This window comes from Acipenser ruthenus, chromosome 5 (assembly GCF_902713425.1).
Source record: "Acipenser ruthenus chromosome 5, fAciRut3.2 maternal haplotype, whole genome shotgun sequence".
NCBI classification, from domain to species: Eukaryota; Metazoa; Chordata; class Actinopteri; order Acipenseriformes; family Acipenseridae; genus Acipenser; species Acipenser ruthenus.
In genome coordinates, this window is record NC_081193.1 from 64,920,137 (window position 1) to 64,939,547 (window position 19,411).

Genomic DNA, 19,411 nt, shown 5'->3' on the forward strand with positions numbered 1-19,411 from the left:
ACCCTGTGTGAACAAGATATAGATGTCATTCTCACTCAATTGCACATTTTTATTTTTCCAAAATGAATTGAGTTTAAATTCCTCTGGCTTCAAGTTGACAATGTTTTGAAGTATGCAGGTATAAATATTGAATCAGATCTCTATATATTCCTCACAGCTCACCACTCTGAGAGGAGCGATACTGGAAGATGCTGTGCCCTCCACAGCCAGACATGGCACAGCAAGGGGACTGCCTCTCAAAGAGGTGCTAGAGTACGCAATACCAGAGCTAAACATCCAGTGCCTAAGGCTGGCTTTAAACTCACCCAAAGTCCCAGAACAGCTGCTTAAATTGGATGAACAAGGGGTAAGTTGCAAATTTTGTTGTGTCTTCTGGTTAGAAAACCCGAAAATTTAAATTAATAGATCGTGATGTTTCTTTCCACAAGTTAATGAGTTTAGATTGAAATACATTTTTACTAACCTTTTTGACAATATTCTGGTCATTTCAGCCAATGACCCTGCTTTCTTATGAACTTTAGCTGATCCCCAGTATACCAAGAAGCTCATTTTAAGCCCTTTTATTCTAATGCCCTAAACTGGTATACAAGCCATCTGTTTGGTTGATGGCTGTTAGATTCATGGACTGCTAAGCTTTTAACATGCCACTTCAGTTAGTGAGATCATCCCCAGATGAAAACAAGCAAGTGCAGATTTTCTTTTTTTTTTTTTTCCTCGGGGCAGGGGGTGAGACCAATTAAAAGGAATACTTCCAGTATTGACTGGAGCGGCTCTAGTCCGCTTTGCTGGCACATGCAGCAGATGGATGCTGCTCTGCATGTCGGCATCTAATTAAAGCCGTTTCCTGCGGCTTGTTCATTTATGGTTTCGTGGTAAAAGGCCTGGAAAATCGGGTATGTTTGAAACAAAGTCTTGATCTCTTAGTTTTAACTCCCAATGAAAATTAATTTGTTCTGGTATTGTATTACTTGCAACACAAGTATGCGACTGATTGATTTAAAATTAGCCTTCCCTACACTGTACATCATTAAAATGTGCTTATGGCCTTGTATATTGGGAACTTTTTGTATTTCAAAATAGTTGTTATAATCCAGTAGTTTTACTGTATACTAAACATTATAAAATTGAAATGAAACTACTGTGGGCTTTGTAAAAAGATAGCTGACTTATTTTTATTATTACTGGTTGTTATATAAAAATAAATGAATGAAATGAATCAAACTTATTTAAATGAAATACTCTACTGGTAATAGCCTGGGTATTGGTCCCTTTTTAAAGTTAGATTTTCTTCACAACTTGTGAGTGTGCTACCCACAGTATTTTCTCAGTTTATTGTTTTTTTCATCTTATGCCAATCATAACCAATTTGCATATTAATTACAAATGCATGAATGCTTCACTTGAAATCATTCTTTTTGCTATATTTCATAAACATTGCTCTACTGAACAGAAAGTGGTAGTAATACTCTTAATGCAGAGCAAATATATAAGGGTGACCGTAGAATTCCATACACTTTGAGTTTGGGTTCTACATTTGCGACTTGAAGTTTGCCTGGTCTTTGAAGTTCAAAGAGAACTCTGAACTAAGTCTGTGACCTTCTGATTACGCAGCTCATGAATCAGGACTCGAAAGCGATAGTTTGAAAATTGTAAAACAAAAATAAAATGTTTTATGGTTTGTTTTTCAATCAAAATTGTCTCCACAAAGCAAAAGCGAACTTTTTTGGAAAGTTTTTATTTTTTTGTCTCGTGCGAGTAATAAATAAATAGTAGAAACAAAAATTACAGAATCACAGTATGTATTCGTTATGAAAAATAATCACACATGAAAAACCCAAAAGCTATGAAGAGGCCTGGAGTACCCCTATATAGAAAGGATTTGCATCCATAACTGTAAAATACGCAATGGTAAGAGATGTAGTATCACAGTTTCAACCTGAAGTAGTTTTCAATATAAAGGATGCCTGATTAGGATGCACTATGAAAACAGTAGATGGCTACAATCAGAAACAGCTGCATTTAAAAAGTAATACCAACCACAGAGGAATTGGTTGTTTGTAAAAAAAAAAAAAAACTTTCCACCACATAATACATAGCACACCCTGTGCAATCAGTTAAAATCTTTGCTGTGTAATCAAGAATATTATTTTGTATGTTTATTTTGCTCTTTTGGGGAAGTACTGTATGAAATGCCTCTTCATAGGTACGGAGATGTGCTACTGTATGCAATGGGTTATATTGTTATTTCTGTGATATAATAAAACCTTTAGATTAGTACTGTACATACATTTGTTATTTAGAGGCATCCAACCTTAATAGGAAACTCTTTTTCCGTATTTCTCTCTCCTGGCATTGCATAAAGAAACTATAATGTTTATGAATCAGACATTACCTGTGAGCATTTTGGAGATTAAATCACTGTTTTATTATGATTTACATCTCATCTATATCGGGAGACACAATATGTTTTATTTATTTACGTCTTAATGTCACTTTTGTCACAAAACTGCCTTTATGAGATTGCAGATTATAATTGTCAACCTTTTTAAAAATGTATCTCCTTGAAATATCAGTTTTGTATCTGTCTATCTATATCTTTTAATGTTACGGTCTTCTTTTTATGATGTTTCTTGTTGCAATTACTCAAATCTGTTTATTTATTTTTTTTTTTTTTAATAAGTCTGTGTTAAGGTACTTTCATCCGACATTACATATGTCTTTGGCAGGACAAGAACTAAAGAGCAGTTCCTCAAACGGCCCTACACAGATTTATCTTTTTTTTTTTTAAATAACCTTTTTATGATTGCAATCAGAAAGAAAAAAAATATAAAATTAAGCTGATTTTTAAGCATGTCTCATTTGCAGGTTCAGACCTAATAGTTTTGTTATATCAGCTCATCAGATTGCCATATGTTTGTTCTTGGTTTGTTTTTTGAAGTTCAGCCCCCTATACTGAGCTCACTGCTGTGACTAGCTCTATGATCTAGATTTGGTTCTGCGGGGGGGGAGGTTGGTGATGCCCGTGAGGATGGAGTAAGTGGTTGCCCTCTTGTAGGAAAGGCAATGGGAAACTGTTGAAGGACCCCATGCTGTCATGTGCACAGCTTGATGTTGAACAGTGGAAGGCATTTGCAGGAAGACAGACTCACTCTCCAATTATGCCTTTTCTAGCTGTAATTATCTATCTGTGGGTAAATCTACATATTGCTGATAAACATACAAATAAGCTGTATGGAATTTGTATCATGATGTAGTAAAATGAGGGGGGGGTGGTATTGAACAAAGCACTAAGGGGGTAACTGTGATGCAACTGCCACTGGAGATTCAGAAGCGTGGGAGTAAGCATTTAAGAAGTCATAGTCATCAGTCGGATGTGTTGAGAGCAAACGACATGTAATGTTAAAATGAATGAGAATACTGTGGTACTGTAGCGGTGTGAGGACATTTTAGAATTTAGTACCAAGTTGGGACTGTTAAAGGTTCTGAGTTGAAAGGGTGGGTCAGTAATTGGCTTTCGAGTCTGTGTTTAAACGGAGAGGATTAGTAATTATCAGAGCTCACCTGAAAAACTGTTTGGGATTTTTTATTTTTTTTGTATGTGTTCTCAGTTTTAAAGTATAATGCACCTGTTTCATATTAAGAAATCCCCTGAATCACTCATTTACGGACTGTCTAAACTGCAATTTACCATCTATTTGTCATTATACTTGAGCATCAGCTTTAATTGCTCACTGTAGTGGTAAGTAAAATAGTCTGGCTGTTGATAGTCTTTATTATCTATATCCTCAATGTCAATTACAGTCAATATTATAATGGGATCCACTCAAATTGTCGCCTGTAATATATTATGCCAGTTAAGCTTGGTAGTGTGGTACAACACTTGGGATAAAGAGGGTCAAGTTTACAAATACAAAGCACATTTTCAACTCAGTATGACCTGAAAGCAAAACGGTAAAATAAATGAGTATCTCTTTTCTTTTTCTTTCTTTTTTTTTTACACCACAAAGGGAGTTACCATGACAACAACATTGTGTATTTGCTCTGACTGATTGACCTGTTTAAATGTGTAAATAAAGGGACATTATTGTAATTACCGTAGCTATTTCATTACAGAAATAATTGTCATGAAACCTTTGGAAGACACATGGTGACCCTCCTTGCTTACATCCATTTTAATGGATGTGAGAGTTGGTCAATAGTGAGTTATTTTTGTTCAGAGAATTTCAAAGCCTAATAAATAATTCACAGCTGTCTGTAAAGGATTTTGTGCACTTTGGATGTAAATACTGTCCTTTCACATTTTCAGAGTTGCCACACCATCAATTAAATACTTAGGTAAATGTCTCTGGTGTAACAAATACCTAATGCTTTTAATTATACTGACTTAAGTGGACATATTTTGCATTTAAATGTATTTAACTGCAGACATGGTTACATTTGAAATGTGCTGGTTATTTGTGGAGTTTTACCACCATTTCAAAACTCGATGTAAAATGAACCTTATTTTCACTTGTATTACACTAATCCTTGTTTAAAAGTAAATTGTTCTTTAAAGAACGATTTATCAAGGGGTAAAGTACTGGACTGTCGTTGGTTTTTCGTGAGAATTATTCTGAAATGAAAATACTGTGTCTGAGCATCTTGATTTTACTGTAATAAAAGATGCCAGTTTTAAAATAGAAGGAATGCATGGAATATTTTATTTCTGGGTATTTAAAGGCTAAAGACAATGAAATGTGAAGTTTCACGCTTGACTTTTCTAATTAAAAAAAAAAAAGATTAATCTATTGCAGTCATGCAATATTTTTCTTAATCTGCAGTTTAGGCAAGGATCTGCATCAAGGTTTGTATTTATAGCTTGTAGCGAAGCTTAATTTTAGTACTGAATATCTTAATATTGAGTGTTTTAAAGTTATGGATGACTGGATGACAGAAGGTTATTTACAGTACATAAATGCTTAGCATAATTTGGCATGCCTTCAAAACAGCTGCTTTATTGTGACAATGACCACTGCGTACATATGGTCCAAGTTTAAAATAGCGTTTTATAGGGGTCTAAATGGCACAGCAGGCTAATTTGCTTATCTTTTATGGCTTTCACCTTCTAGAAGGTCTGGGTTTGAATCAAGTCACAAGTGACATTCATGACTGAATGTCAGGGGGTGTTTGCATTAAAAAAACATAAGGAATTTGATGTACTTAAGGTGAAAGGTCTTGTGAGGAGTTTTCACATGATTTGTATGGGTTCATTAACTGCCAAGTAACCATGAATGTAGACAGACAGCTACAACCACTAACTAGGTCTAGGCCAGGAACATCAGGCTGGATGAAAATTGTATTGAAAATGTACTTGTAATAACCAAGATATAGAAACATAGTAGGTTTAGTTACAGAATGTGGGGTAACTGCATCGTTTTTTTAACCTTATAAAAAATGAAGTCTTGCTTTTTTACCCATTGACCTTTAACCGCAAACACATGCTACAATACTAAAAAAAAGACCTGCATAATCACATATACTATATTACCTCCATAACAAGCCCCTTTCCTCCCTTTGCATCCTAAGCCACAGAAGCTATTTTAAGTATTTAAGTTCATATATCAAAATCTCAAATGGCCTAAATTGCTGCATAATTGAAATCTAACCTTTTCTTGTTATTACAGTGTTCTCAAAACCAGGGTTCTTTTAGAATGTAAATGTAACATTTGTTGTTGGGTTGGAATGATATGTGTTCCCTTTCAAGTATGAAATGTAAGCATTAGCTAATGGGCGTTTACCTCCTTAAGACCCGAAACCGGAATATTCTATACCAAAGCTGCTCGCAGAGCCTGTGACACAGTCATGGCCCCCCCTCCGAGGGTATAAAATGACAGCGTTCACAGACCTCTGCGCCATTTTTCCTTTCAAGACTGACCTGACAGGAGCTTATCAGATAAGTACTTGTTACTTATGACTGTATAATTTCCGCTAATTATTGTTTCACATAATTTATGCAATCATTTATTTCTGCTGTATGTATGTATTTATTTATTTATTTATTTATTTATTTATTTTTATAAATAATTCTGTGTATATTGCACACTATAGCCTGTTTGTTACGTCCCACTGCGGCCTTGTGCTCCACGTGAAGCTGGCGGCTTGATTCACCCCTTCCCAGGGATCAAGCAACGCAAGTCAGCTGACTTTGTGCTCTCTCCCCAGGCTGCAATAGCTCCGGCTGGAGTTATTTTATTCTCATTTTGGCTTCGGTCAAAATTAAGAGACACCTTGTATAATTAAAGTAATTGTTATTACTGTATTTTGTATGAGAGAAGTATTTTATGTAATTTCACAGATACTAAGCATAGGCTTGTCAGACAGCAGAGTGCAGAGAATAGCTGCCTGTTTAGAGCTATCTTAGCTTGACAGAGCGCTCACTGAAGTGAAGTTCTGAAAATTCTGGGCTTGATGGCTTCACCTTTGGGTCTCCTGTGCATGTGCCCTCTGCAGGCCTGGTTCAACAGCAGGGTTTTTCAACCCGCGCTGTACCGCGACCGCCTTTTGACTCGCCACTGTCTAAAGGCAAGCTCTAGGTCGAAAGAGCCTGCCCATCTATACCTCGGCGTAGTGCTGGGCATTGTCACCAGAAGGGAGGTTGTGACCAAGGACGCGTCCAGCCTGGGCTGGGGTGATGTGTGGAATGGCAGGGGTGCACAGGAGGTGTGGAACCCCCCCTTGGCAGGGTCTCCATATAAATGTTTTGAAGCTGCAGGCAGTTTACTTAGCCTTGCAGAAGGTTCAAGGGAGACATGTGCCTTTCCGTACAGACAACACAACAGTGGTGGCTTACATCAAACACCAGGGCGGGCTCATTTCGCCCAGTCTCCATTGCGTGGCCCGGAAGCTTTTGGGCACACGAGAACCTCTCACTGCGGGCAGTACATCTGCCTGGGGTGATAACTGGGAGGTGGACCTCCTCTCAAGGAAGGCCGGGGCAATTTTTGAAAGGGATTCATTGGCTTTGGCCACCTATGAAGGACATTTTAAATGTGGTGCTCAATGCACTCTTGAAGCCTCCATTTGAGCCTATGCATTCATCTGAGCTGAAATATTTATCGCTCAAGCGACTGTTTGTTTGCTGTCACCTTCAAAATGTGGGTGAGTGAGATGCAGGCATTCTCTATAGCGAAAGTCACCTTCAAAATGCGAGTGAGCGAGATGCAGGCATTCACTATAGCGAAAGCCTGCTTAATTTTTACAGAGGCCAGGACAAAGGTTATGCTCTGTACCAATCCTTCCTTTTGCCGAAGACATTCCATGTCAACCAATCTGTGGAATTGGAGGCTTCCTTCCACCTCCTTTTAAAGTCTGACAGGGAGCTGCAGTTCCATACACTCTGCCCAGCGCGGCCCCTGGCATACTACGTTGACAGAATGAATAGTTGGAGGCAGTCTGAAACAAAGTTTTTGTCTGCTCTGGGACCAAGTCCCATGTTCAAACCCTGTCTAAGCAGAGGCTGTCCCAATGGATAGCAGACACAATCGGGACTGCCTATGAGCTGGCCAAGTTGCCCCCACAACTGCCCACTTCATGGGCTTTATTCCAGGGTGCCTCTGTCAAGGACTTTTGCAATGCAGCGGTGTGGGCTACTCCCCCTACTTTTTACTAGGTTCTACAGACTTAAATCGTGTATCCTCAAAACCCTGGTTTTGGAACTAGAACGTTAAGAGTCGACTCTTACCACACAGCTTAGCCTTGTAGCATTCCAATCGTTCTACAGTAGTGTGCCCTTGCAACGGCTTTGGCATACTCACCCATTAGGTAATGGTTACATTTCGTACTTGAAAGGGAACATTGGGTTTATTATCATAACCTTGGTTTCCTGAAATAGAAATGTAACCATTAACCTTTAAGGTTGCTGCATCCATGATTGCAGCAGGCTTGTAGGAAAAAGTACTCTGAGGCCTGTGAGTGCTGTCATTTTATGCCCTCAGGGGCGGGCCATGACTGCGTCGCCAGTCTCGGCTTAGCAGCTTTGGTATATAAATTCAGGTTTTGGGTCTTTAGGAGGTAAACGCCCATTAAGTAATGGTTACATTTCTATTTCAGGGAACCAGTGTTATGATAATAACCTAACGTTTTAAATCCTTAGTCCAGAAGGCCAGCGTTTTGACATAACCTTTGTCTTCCAAACAAGATCCTAGGGCACCTACATCATCATAGGTCTTGATTAAGGTGGCTGACTGGTGTATTTTTTTCTGTTTTTAGCTGAGTTTTCAGCACAAAGTTGGGATCCTTTACTGCAAGGCTGGGCAGAGCACAGAGGAGGAGATGTATAACAATGAGACTGCTGGGCCTGGCTTTGACGAGTTCCTGGATTTGCTGGGTCAGAAAGTGCGGCTGAAGGGGTTCAGCAAGTACAGAGCCCAGCTGGACAACAAAAGTATGTATCAGAATACAGTCGTACCCTGTATCCATTCTAAAGCCTATTTATTCATTTTAGTGTAATATCTGAATATAAGGGTGTGCTTAAATAGATAGAAAATCCCTGTTTTGGGGAGGATGAAAATGTATCTGCCTCAAAGTTTTTTATAAGTACTTTTTTCATTTTCATATTTTTTATTTCATCATACTGAAGACGTTTAGTGGTTTTAGTGTTTCTTAATTGTTGATCAAGGAATTGGCTGCTCCTATATAATAAGCAACACATGTTTAGTCTCTTTGACAAGATGTTTATTCAGGTTTATATTGTACAGAATATGGTTTATAAACATTTTGCCCATCTGTATTTTTAATGGTTACAAGGGAGCAGTATCTTTCATATTCTGTAGTTTTGCAGGACATGAGTGCTCCATTCCACGGTATGCCAGAACCAGCACGTGCCCTATTTTGTGTAAAGCAGGACATGTCAAGCAAATATTCTGGCATAACTATAAACCTGTTTTCAAGTCTTTAGAAGAAAAGTCTTCAATCCGATTTTGTGTGTGTGAGTAATATTGAATGATAGATAGATAGAGAATAATGCATGGGATGGTGTGTGATATGAGAATTTAACGCACAACCAAGGGGTGGGATGCTTGCATAAACCCCTCAGGCTTCGCCCTCAGGTGGGCATTTAAATTCCCATTTATCACACACTAGCTGCTGTTTAACAGCTCACGCTGGGATGGCGCTCTGTTGCTGGTATTAATGAGCGCGTGTTTCCCATATCGCACAGCTGTGTGATAAAGGAAATATCAACAGGATGAGCCCATTGAAAAAATTGCTCACCAGTGTGTGTATATATACTATATATCTCCATCTCAGAGCAACATTCAACACTCCAACAACTTTTGTCATGCCTTAGAAATAAACCTGCCAGTTTAGATAACAACAAATATAGTTTTTGTAATGGAGTGCAGTATTTTGTAGCAAATCAATACTTGCTAAACATGCAATTAGAGCCGTATTGCTTCCAAACAGGTGTGCACTGTTATATGATATGTCAAAATGTATTTTTGTATATGATCTTTTTAAGGTTTTAAAAATTGAGTTGTCATGACAACCTGCAAAGTAATTCATCAGAGGGTGTTTTTTTTTCAGTAGGAAGTGTTTGCTTGATTGATAGGGCAGCAGTGTGGAGTAGTGGTTAGGGCTCTGGACTCTTGACTGGAGGGTTGTGGGTTCAATCCCCAGTGGGGGACACTGCTGCTGTACCCTTGAGCAAGGTACTTTACCTAGATTGCTCCAGTAAAAACCCAACTGTATAAATGGGTAATTGTATGTAAAAATAATGTGATATCTGTATAATGTGAAATAATGTATAATGTGATATCTTGTTACAATTGTAAGTCGCCCTGGATAAGGGCGTCTGCTAAGAATTATTTTTGTGTTCAATGAAGATATATATATATATATATATATATATATATATATAATGAACAATACACACACTCCGTGAAATAATAGAAATGTTTATCTAGGTGTGTTTTTTATAATATATATTTTTTGTGTGTTTTTTAGCTGATTCAACTGGAAGTCACTCACTGTACACCACCTATAAAGATTATGAATTGATGTTCCATGTGTCAACTTTACTTCCATATACTGCCAATAACACACAGCAGGTATGTATTTTCAAGTCAGTTTCTGATGTTTATTTCCTTGACAAAATATTAATGAAGTCAATAAATCCTCATATCCTGTAGTATTTCTCAATAGAATTGTACAGTGTTAGTCAGACACAAATGTTAACAATCTCGTTTAAAACACCTCTGAATTGTCAGGTGTATACAGGTGGATACAACTTGACACTGGTAGGATGTAAGAGGAGAACTGCATTACATATAATCATAAAATAAATAAATAAAGTGAATAGGTACAGTAGATTACAATTAAAATCTTTACAATGTATACATATTTCTGTTGCTCCTACTCTTTAATAATAATAATAGTAATAGTAATAATAATAGTAATACCAGTAATAATACTAATAGTAATAATAATAGTAATACTAATAGTAATAACTAGGACTGCCAGGCAGTTTTACGGCTTCCAAGCTCAGTACCAGCTGGATGTTTTGGCAAGCTGTAGCATATATGTGTTTCATAGTAACCATTACCCTATCTGCACCGTGTAAGGAGTTATAAGCTAGTTTTGCATTTGACCGAAGATTTTGAAAAGGACTGATGCTTGTCAACTTTGGACCGTTTTTCAACTTAAGAACGAAACGTAGGTCTGGTAGCCATCTTGTTTTGCAAAAGAACACCATTTTGCCATATTTGAATTTCGTTGCCCCCAAGATGATGCATACCAAGTTCAGAGTTAGTTGGTTAAACGGTTTGCAGAAAAAAGCAGTTTGATGTTTGGGGAGTGTTTTGGCAAATTTGGTGGCAGCCATTTTGATAGTAAAATTTATCGTAGCAACTTCTGCTTCACAAACTTGAAGCGGGTTTGTTTGCTGATGACTGATGACATATGCGAAGTTTCAGATCAATCGGTTCACCGATTCCCAAGAAGAAGATTTTGAAATGTTTTTCCAAAAGATGCGTCAGGCTGCCATCTTGATTGAATGCAGGAGCACAATTTTTTTGGCATCTGAACTGTAATCTACACGTGATGATACCTGCCAAGTTTCATGTTGATTGGTTACACTGCTTGTGAACAGGAGCAGTTTAAAGTTTTGGGAGGAAAAACGACAAAAAATAAAATAAATAAATACATCTTTACAGTAACAATAGGCTTCCCAAGCCAGCTTGGAAGCAGAATAATAATAATAATAATAATAATAATAATAATAATAATAATAATAATAATAATTAAATTGACTGGGTTTCAAGCCGTTTGGGGAATTTTCACAAATTTCCTGAAATTGACAGCTAACCTCACATGCCGCTTGGTGGTTTTCCCTTTAGTATTTCCCTTACTTTTTGAAAGGTGTTTTTTTTTTTATAAATTATAATTTATAATTAATTTATAAACAAAGTTTCTTTTGTGTTTTTGCAGCATTGGTCTTTTTTTTTGTGTTGCCAATTTTAAAGCACTGTCCAGAAATGTGGTTTGAACCCTATACGGTTGTGAAGAAATAATTAGAGGGGACCAATTTCAACCACAATAGGTTTCTTTCTATTCACTGCAGTAAACAAGCAGGATCCAAACCTGACTTATGCAGACTTCCTAAACACAGTTGCACTGGCAGATCTGTGTTTTAGTTTTACAACTAGAAGTATCAAAAATGTTGACTTGCCTTCTGCTGATATTCCCCAAACTCTAACATTGCCTAGCCTAGCACACATTATAGTACAATATCGTCTCACACATTTTGTGTGTTGATGTATGTATGTATGTATGTATGTATGTATGTGTGAGTGTGTTTAATTTAAATTCAAAATTTTATAGCCTGTACATTAACTTGTGAATAGCCACACAGGTCCACATACAAGATTTATTTATTTTTCTTTTTGGTGATAACTTGTTAATAGGATATTATAGAATCTGTATAAAATATATGCATATTTGATCTGATCCTATTAAAATGTATCCCGGAAAAACCATGTTCATGCATCTAGTCCAGTGGTTCCCACCTTTTTCAATGTAGGGACCACCTTGGTGTTTGGATTTTTTCCACGGACCACCTTGCCACACATTTCTTCACAACAGCATTTTGAAACTACTTTTTATGTGTATATGTAGAAGTACATGTAGAAAGTAAAGTATTTATATAAAGTCTTGAATCTTTGCTACCAGTTCATAAAGAAATGTTGTCATTTTACACATTGAAAGTTGCTGATGGCACAGTACCTGTTTGTTTTGTTTAAAAAAAAAAAAAAAAACATTCTGATTGCTTTGTTGATAAATGGCATCTCAATTTTGCAGGTTTAAGAGTTTTGTTTGACAAAACCTCCTGACAAATAATGCACTGGGGCTTTGGGTCGTCCTCGGATTTTGGTTAAATATGCCAGCGTCAGAACAGACTGTACACATTATTTCCACAAGTAGTGTTAACAGAATTTCCTTTTGGCATAGTCTTGTGAGATATTAAACCTAGCTGAATAAACCCATATGATAACATGGAGCTGAAATTGATCATTCACACTATGGTACAGTTCACAAGTCAAACAACAAATATAGCTTATTTTTGTTTCACATTTAACTTTTGTTACTGTGAGAGATGTGTATTTACATTAATGCTAGATGTAGATTTTTCTGGCAAAAAAAAAAAAGGTCTGTAATTTTGACAAGACAAATGGGCCTTCATAATGTGTAACAGTTATTTAGTTAGTATTTGTTTCACATAAGAAAGCTGTTTCAGTTAATGGTGACTTTGAAGTCAATGCTTGGTATCAAAGGGAGCTGTAATATTAATTTACAAACATACCTCTAATAAAAGAAAACAGATAATGGGGGAAAAATGAAATGTCCGTCTCATTACACGATCACAAGCTGTTTGTTGTGTTGCTAAGAACAGCTTCACCGAATTTTGTGAGTTGTTTATGGACCACCTGGAGTTTACTTACGGACCACAGGTTGGGAACCACTGATCTAGGCTGTATAGTGATATTGTAAAAAATAAAATTGTTATTTCTTTTATCAACTTTTGCAGCATAAGATTGTGTGTTAATACTCAAAAGATATCCACACAATGTTGCTAGTGTGGCTAAAATGAGTTGACTTTACCTTTTCATAAAACCTCCCCAAGCAATAGAATAGAAGTAGGTTTGAAGTTTACCTTATTGAGTAGTATTAATTGGGCTGTATTTGAGAACAGTATGTTCTGAGTGATCTGACTGATGTGACTGAATCAATTGTAATTGAAAATCTGGGCACAGGTACAGCTGTAAAGTAAAATTCCAGCTCTAAGGCACAATGACCTCTAAATCAGACTGCTGGCATAATAATTACAGGCAATTGCAGTACACAGGAAGATGGCACTAAAAATGATGGGGATAATTTTACTGAGCCGAATGTTGATTACCAACGGACATGTAATTCCGGTCTTTAATGCCTGGGGATTCTTGGCAGGAAAGACACTAAATGGTTTATGTGTATTTTGTGTTGTACATTATGTTAAAAATATTCTGCCTTAGGAGAAAAGAAGTAAACCAATTAAAAATGTTTAGATTACAGCTTCTATATCTCTCAGTCATCATTTCATTGTTAATCTTGATGGAATTCCTGAGCGTCTCATATTTTAAGAAGGCAACATGTTGTCGTCCTATCCTAAAATGAAACACTTTTTGTTTAAACTTTGTTTAAGCTTTCCTCACAAAACAAACAAACAGGTTAAATGGTCAAACATTAAGAAGGTAAGGGAAAGGTAACATGGCATTAGAGCCACTAACTGGTTAAGCACATTGTCATACATACTGACGCACTCTCATTAACCCCTTGCATAAGCTGGGAATGTTGTAATCCTCTTTACTATTGTCTCTCTTTCCATTCCAGCTCTTAAGGAAAAGGCACATCGGAAATGACATTGTCACCATCGTTTTTCAAGAGCCTGGGGCCCTTCCCTTTACCCCAAAAAACATCCGCTCCCACTTTCAACATGTGTTTGTCATAGTCAAAGTATATAACCCCTGCACTGAAAATGTTTGCTACAGGTAAGTTTAAGATTATGTAGTGCAATTTTAAACTTTTTTAAAGTATTCAGTATTCATAGAAATGTTTTTGTTAGTTGGTTAATGCACAGCCTTGCTTGTTTTATGTCTCGCTGATGTTTGGAAGTGAGTGAAGAGTTGATAGATGGAACTCTAATATCTCCTAGTTTTATAAAACACTTAGAAAGCTGAACTCTCAAATCCATGTCAACAACTTTTTGATGGTTAACAGTTTGGTAAATCATGACCACCTGGGGACAACTTAGAGAAGTCCAGTTGAGATTTCGGTGGTCTGTAAAAAGTATTTACCACCTGGCTATAAGTGGAGGTTGTGTTTTACTTAAGAATGGTTTCCCAAGTGCAATTAGTAGGCTATAAATGTTGCATTATTTATTAATCCTGTAAACTTGTATGTTTTGACTAGGGTTCTCCAATAGCAACGATGTTGCTTAAATCTATGAAGTATTTCTTAATGAATCAATAAGTCAGTCATTCTTTATTATCACCTGAGGGGGTTGAATATCTCAGGATATAATGTTATAGAGGTGATGCCAGCTATACTGTACATATTAATTACATTTGTACATGTATATTGCGAACCGTTAATCCAAGTTTGATGAAACTTGTCATGGGATTTCATTTTTTCACTAGTTGTTGGGTGTGTAGTGTCATGATTTCTGGACCCTGTTTTTGCTAATAAAGGCAATATCCTCAAATGTTTTCCCAGATTTTATGAAACTTTGCATAGAAATTATGCTGACTTTTGTCCAGAAGATGTTCCATTTAGGTGGACCTGGTTAGTAAAACATAAAAAAATAAAAATACATATTTTTATTCGTTTTAAATGTATATATTTTCCATTATTTATTTCCAGAAATGTTTTTGGTTTTTATTTGTGGTAGTCTGGTAGTATTAGGTTGTAGATTACCAAAATGTGCCTATTTTTTAAAAGCCATATCAATGGCTGCGTGCAAGAGCTTTGTAACTAACCTCTATATAATTTACTTATACAGTGTGGCAGTTTCAAGGTCTAAAGATGTGCCTCCGTTTGGGCCCCCTATTCCTAAAGGAGTGACTTTCCCCAAATCTGCAGTTTTTAGGGACTTTCTTTTAGCCAAAGTGATCAATGCAGAAAACGCAGCACACAAATCTGAGAAATTTCGTGCCATGGCTACAAGGACGAGACAGGAATACTTGAAAGACTTGGCAGAAAACTTTGTCACAACGGCAACTGTCGACAGCACAGTGAAATTTAGTTTCATTACACTGGGAGCAAAGAAAAAGGAAAAAACTAAACCACGAAAGGATGCCCACCTGTACAGCATCGGAGCCATTACATGGAATGTTATTGCTCGAGACTTTGGGCAGTCCGCTGACATTGAATGTCTGCTTGGAACTTCGAATGAATTCATTATGCTGATAGAAAAAGAATCCAAAAATGTGGTATTCAACTGCTCCTGCAGGGATGTTATTGGCTGGACATATGGAGTTATGAGTATAAAAATATTTTATGAAAGAGGGGAATGCGTCTTGCTCTCTGCCTTGGATAACTGCGATGAAGACATCAGAGAAATTGTTCTGCGGCTAGAGGTAAGCTCTCGAGTGTGCAAGCAATCTTTTATATGGTTCTTTGTAGTTTACAGTAGTAAGTCTTTAATGCAATTTTTTCTTTAAACAACTCAAACTTGTGGGATGTTTTGAAACAATACAGAGAATCTACATGTATTACATTTTTATAAGCTGAACATTAATGTAAATGATAGTGTATTTACATATTGCTAATGTATATATTGCTAATCTAGGGGGTTAGTGCTGTATATATTGTACACAATGTCAATAGCTATTTTCAGAAAGCATCTCGGTTTTTATTTTTATTTATTAGGGGAAAACCAAATACAGTAGGATTTTAGCTTAATTTAAGCTTTTCAATGCATTTGTCGAGAGGTCTCGTAATTTTACTGTCTCATCATAGAGTATGTGATCAAAATAAACGTGGTAAGTGTGTAATTATGAAAGTGTAGTTCCATTAAAAAACACACTGCCTCTATTTCTATCCTCCGATTGATTTGTGTTTGGTGAGATGTCTTAGCAAATTAAATTTAAGTAATTAATTTTGCAGGTTTGAATTCACCCATTTCTCTATTGTAGTATATGCATTGCCATTTGCCACCTTAGTAGCAGATTTTTTCTTTGTACTGTAATTGTTTCTTAAATTCCTGAGACAACAGCCTGACAGTTCATCACACTACACACTACTTGAGTTACTTGACTGGAAGGTTGAGTGACACTAGGCTACTTCAGAAGTGTTCTGTTGTGTACTGTACAGTAATTATGGCTGTATAGCAAGGGGGACAACAACCACTGGATGTAATAGGGCTTTAAACTACAAGGTGATAGAATCTGTAGTACTTAATAATAAAATAAATCATAACTTTTTCATGACTGCAGCCAGGATAATTAACAGAAAAATTACAATTACAATCACAGCAGAATTGTTTGCTGAAATTACAATTATAATGCTATTGTGTTCAATTACAATTACAATGCTATTTTGTTACAATTATGCAGCAGTAATTATAATTACAATACAAAGTTACATAAACAACTGCACACACTAACATGTTTATGTATTCTAACTAACCAAGTAGTTCACAGGTACAAATACAGAAACATACTATATACTGTAGGCCTAAGTTTTTATTATTATTATTTTTTTTAAAACAAATGGGCTCACCAAAAGTGCGTAATTGAACTGTAATCTATCAATTATAATGGTATAATTACAATTACAAGCCAAGGTACAATTACATCGTAATTGCAATTAATTACAAATTGCACAATTTTGTAATTTGACCTTGGCTCTGCTAGTCACCAGTTTAAATATGTTGAACCCAACCTATTTGTATTGGCCTCTGGCCTGTTTTAATTGTAGGTTACTGTAGCTGCTAAATATATTTCAGATCATAAAATGCGAGGGAAGGGGGGTGGGGTGGCTCCTCCAGATTACATTAACCCAGGCAGCTTCACATGGCTTAGAGTGCTTGGAACTATGTCCGGCTGGCTTTGTGTTCATCTTCCAATGTGGCAGGGTGGGGCTTACAGTCAACTGTAGTGTACAGTAGGGATGCAACAGTTATGAGTTTCCCAAACAGAAACTGACTATATGCATAAAATTACAAACCAAACAAGACCGACAAAAGCTAAAACCAAACAGAAAACGATACATTTAAATAAATCAATAAATCAATCATTTTGTACAATAACGTGTTGGGCCTCGGCCGGCATTTTCAGGAGCACATCGCACACTTAGCTGCATGTAGATGTTTCATATTAACACCCCTTAATAAATTTAATATGGAAACATGACAAAAGTTATGACCAGGCTTACCCGATTGACTGGGGATTCATACTGTACTTAGTCTGGGTGTAGCAGGCATACACTTGGCCTGTGTACTGTACCCTAACCCCAACTTTTAACTTTTGTTAAAAAAATGCATCCTATGTAGTGAAAAACTGGAAGTGCTTGAGTTAAAATAAATAAATAAATAAATAAATAAAATAAACAGTTGAGTCTGTCGTGTTAGTTAAATTAGCCTGTGCTGAGTTCCCAAGTCTGGTATGTCCAGTTCTCTTGGCTGTATAAATGCAGTTAATTATTTTTGGTTTAAAAATGTTGGTTTTACCTGAAGAGTTGATTTAAAAAAAAAAAAAAAGTGAACCGATCATATCCGACTTGCATCCCTAATTTACAGTATTATTATTAGTGAGGTTGAAAAGGCCATTTCTGGTTAGCAAAGCACATATTGCTGATAGACCTGCAGTAATCAACATTTCTTTATTAGTGTATTGTATTTGTACAATTTTACATTAAACATGTACCCCGCATCTACAGTACAGTTTTTTTTGTACCACTTTTTGTTGCTGTCTTCAGCTTGAGAAAAATGTCCCTTTTACATTTAGGGTAGTGTACCAACTGTTATCTTAGGTAAGGTAATCCAAGATTAGTGCTAATCAGTGTCTGTAGCGTGATTAGCGGACCTTGAGGGCCCTCTTCACCTTGGTACCTGTAGATATAGCTCTAGTTGAAACTTTATCTTTATTTCTGTGGACAAATGAAAGCCACCCTCCCCTCATTCTTAACAATGTACGAGAGTTGATTCTGTATCACTTTTTCAAAGATCAGGATTAACATAGCGTGGACTGTTAGCAGTGCAGTACACTTTCCTGTTACTGTGGAGCAGGCATGCATTATAGACTGGCCAGCTAGGCTATAGCCACTACGGTAAGAGAAGAAACCTAATGTAGAAGCAGTTAATGTTTGACAACAATCCCTAAAGGAAATAATTATACCCTAGCAACAGCTGTGTACTGTACTCCTGCAATAGCTGACCATTTTAGTTTGAAAAGTTTTCTAAGTTATTGAAAACTGCTTAATTTGAAGTTCTATAGCATGTCACTAATTGGGTGGGAGAGAGATGTGCCTTTATTCTGGTGCTCCCATTTAAACTGCGGGCAGTGAGTTGTTAACTGTGTATATAAAGAGATACTGTATGGTACTGTACAGTACCTGTAAGCATACTGAATCAGTTGTACATTTCTTGAATGAAGTGTTTCTTATCCATATTTTAGCCTTATATGTAGTCCATTGTACTTTATCAGAAACTACCTTGGAATGTATGAGTGCTTGAAGAGTTCTAGATAATTAAAGGAAAAAAGGAATTGTTGACAGTCCAGTTTGTTTACATTTACAGCTAGTATTACAGTTGCTACTAGACACTTTCTGCCCTCGTTGGAAACCTGCTTTCCACTCTACCTGAATCAAGCAGTGCCCTGTTGCTCCTGTACTTGCAGGTTATACAGTAAACTATGTCCAACTTCTGGTAAAAGCAGCAAAATATAGAAGGGGCAGCCATTTTTTCTTGTAATAACACTTTAACAGGAAAAATGGTATATAACAGACACCTTTAAATGAGTGCAGCACTCTTATTTTTATTTAAGTTTGTGCCTGTGAAGAGTATTGCATGCTGTCGTTGAAATGTCAGTGTACAGAATGTGTGTGCCCCTTTCTCTTTGTGTCTCGCATAGAGTTTGTAAATTACTTTTATTCACAGAGGAGACTTTGTTTTGTTAGTTTATAATTTTGTTTAAGAAATCTCTTTGACATTGGCCGACGTTCAGATTTCCATCCATGATTGTAGACATTAATGACTCGTCACTGTACAGGCTGTTTCAGAGAACCGACTGCATTTTGCCAATCTATTCCCCGCCAGGATAAGTCATAGATGGAGTTAGAGCAATTTACAGCCGCAGAAAATGTACAACTCTATGGATTGCTTGTTTTTAGTGGTGATCTC

General features: G+C 36.7%; 1 protein-coding gene across 5 annotated transcripts in view; it reads left to right on the forward strand.

Moving 5' to 3' along the window:
- LOC117403032 (signal-induced proliferation-associated 1-like protein 2) overlaps positions 1-19,411 on the forward strand; it is a 138,216-nt gene that overhangs the window by 61,965 nt on the left and 56,840 nt on the right. For all 5 annotated transcript variants that reach the window (XM_059024379.1, XM_059024380.1, XM_034004867.3 and 2 more), the window contains exons 4-8: positions 158-346; positions 8,248-8,422; positions 9,982-10,085; positions 13,903-14,060; positions 15,071-15,647. In XM_059024379.1, coding sequence (XP_058880362.1) covers positions 158-346; positions 8,248-8,422; positions 9,982-10,085; positions 13,903-14,060; positions 15,071-15,647 — 1,203 coding nt within the window. The remainder of the gene's footprint in view (positions 1-157; positions 347-8,247; positions 8,423-9,981; positions 10,086-13,902; positions 14,061-15,070; positions 15,648-19,411) is intronic.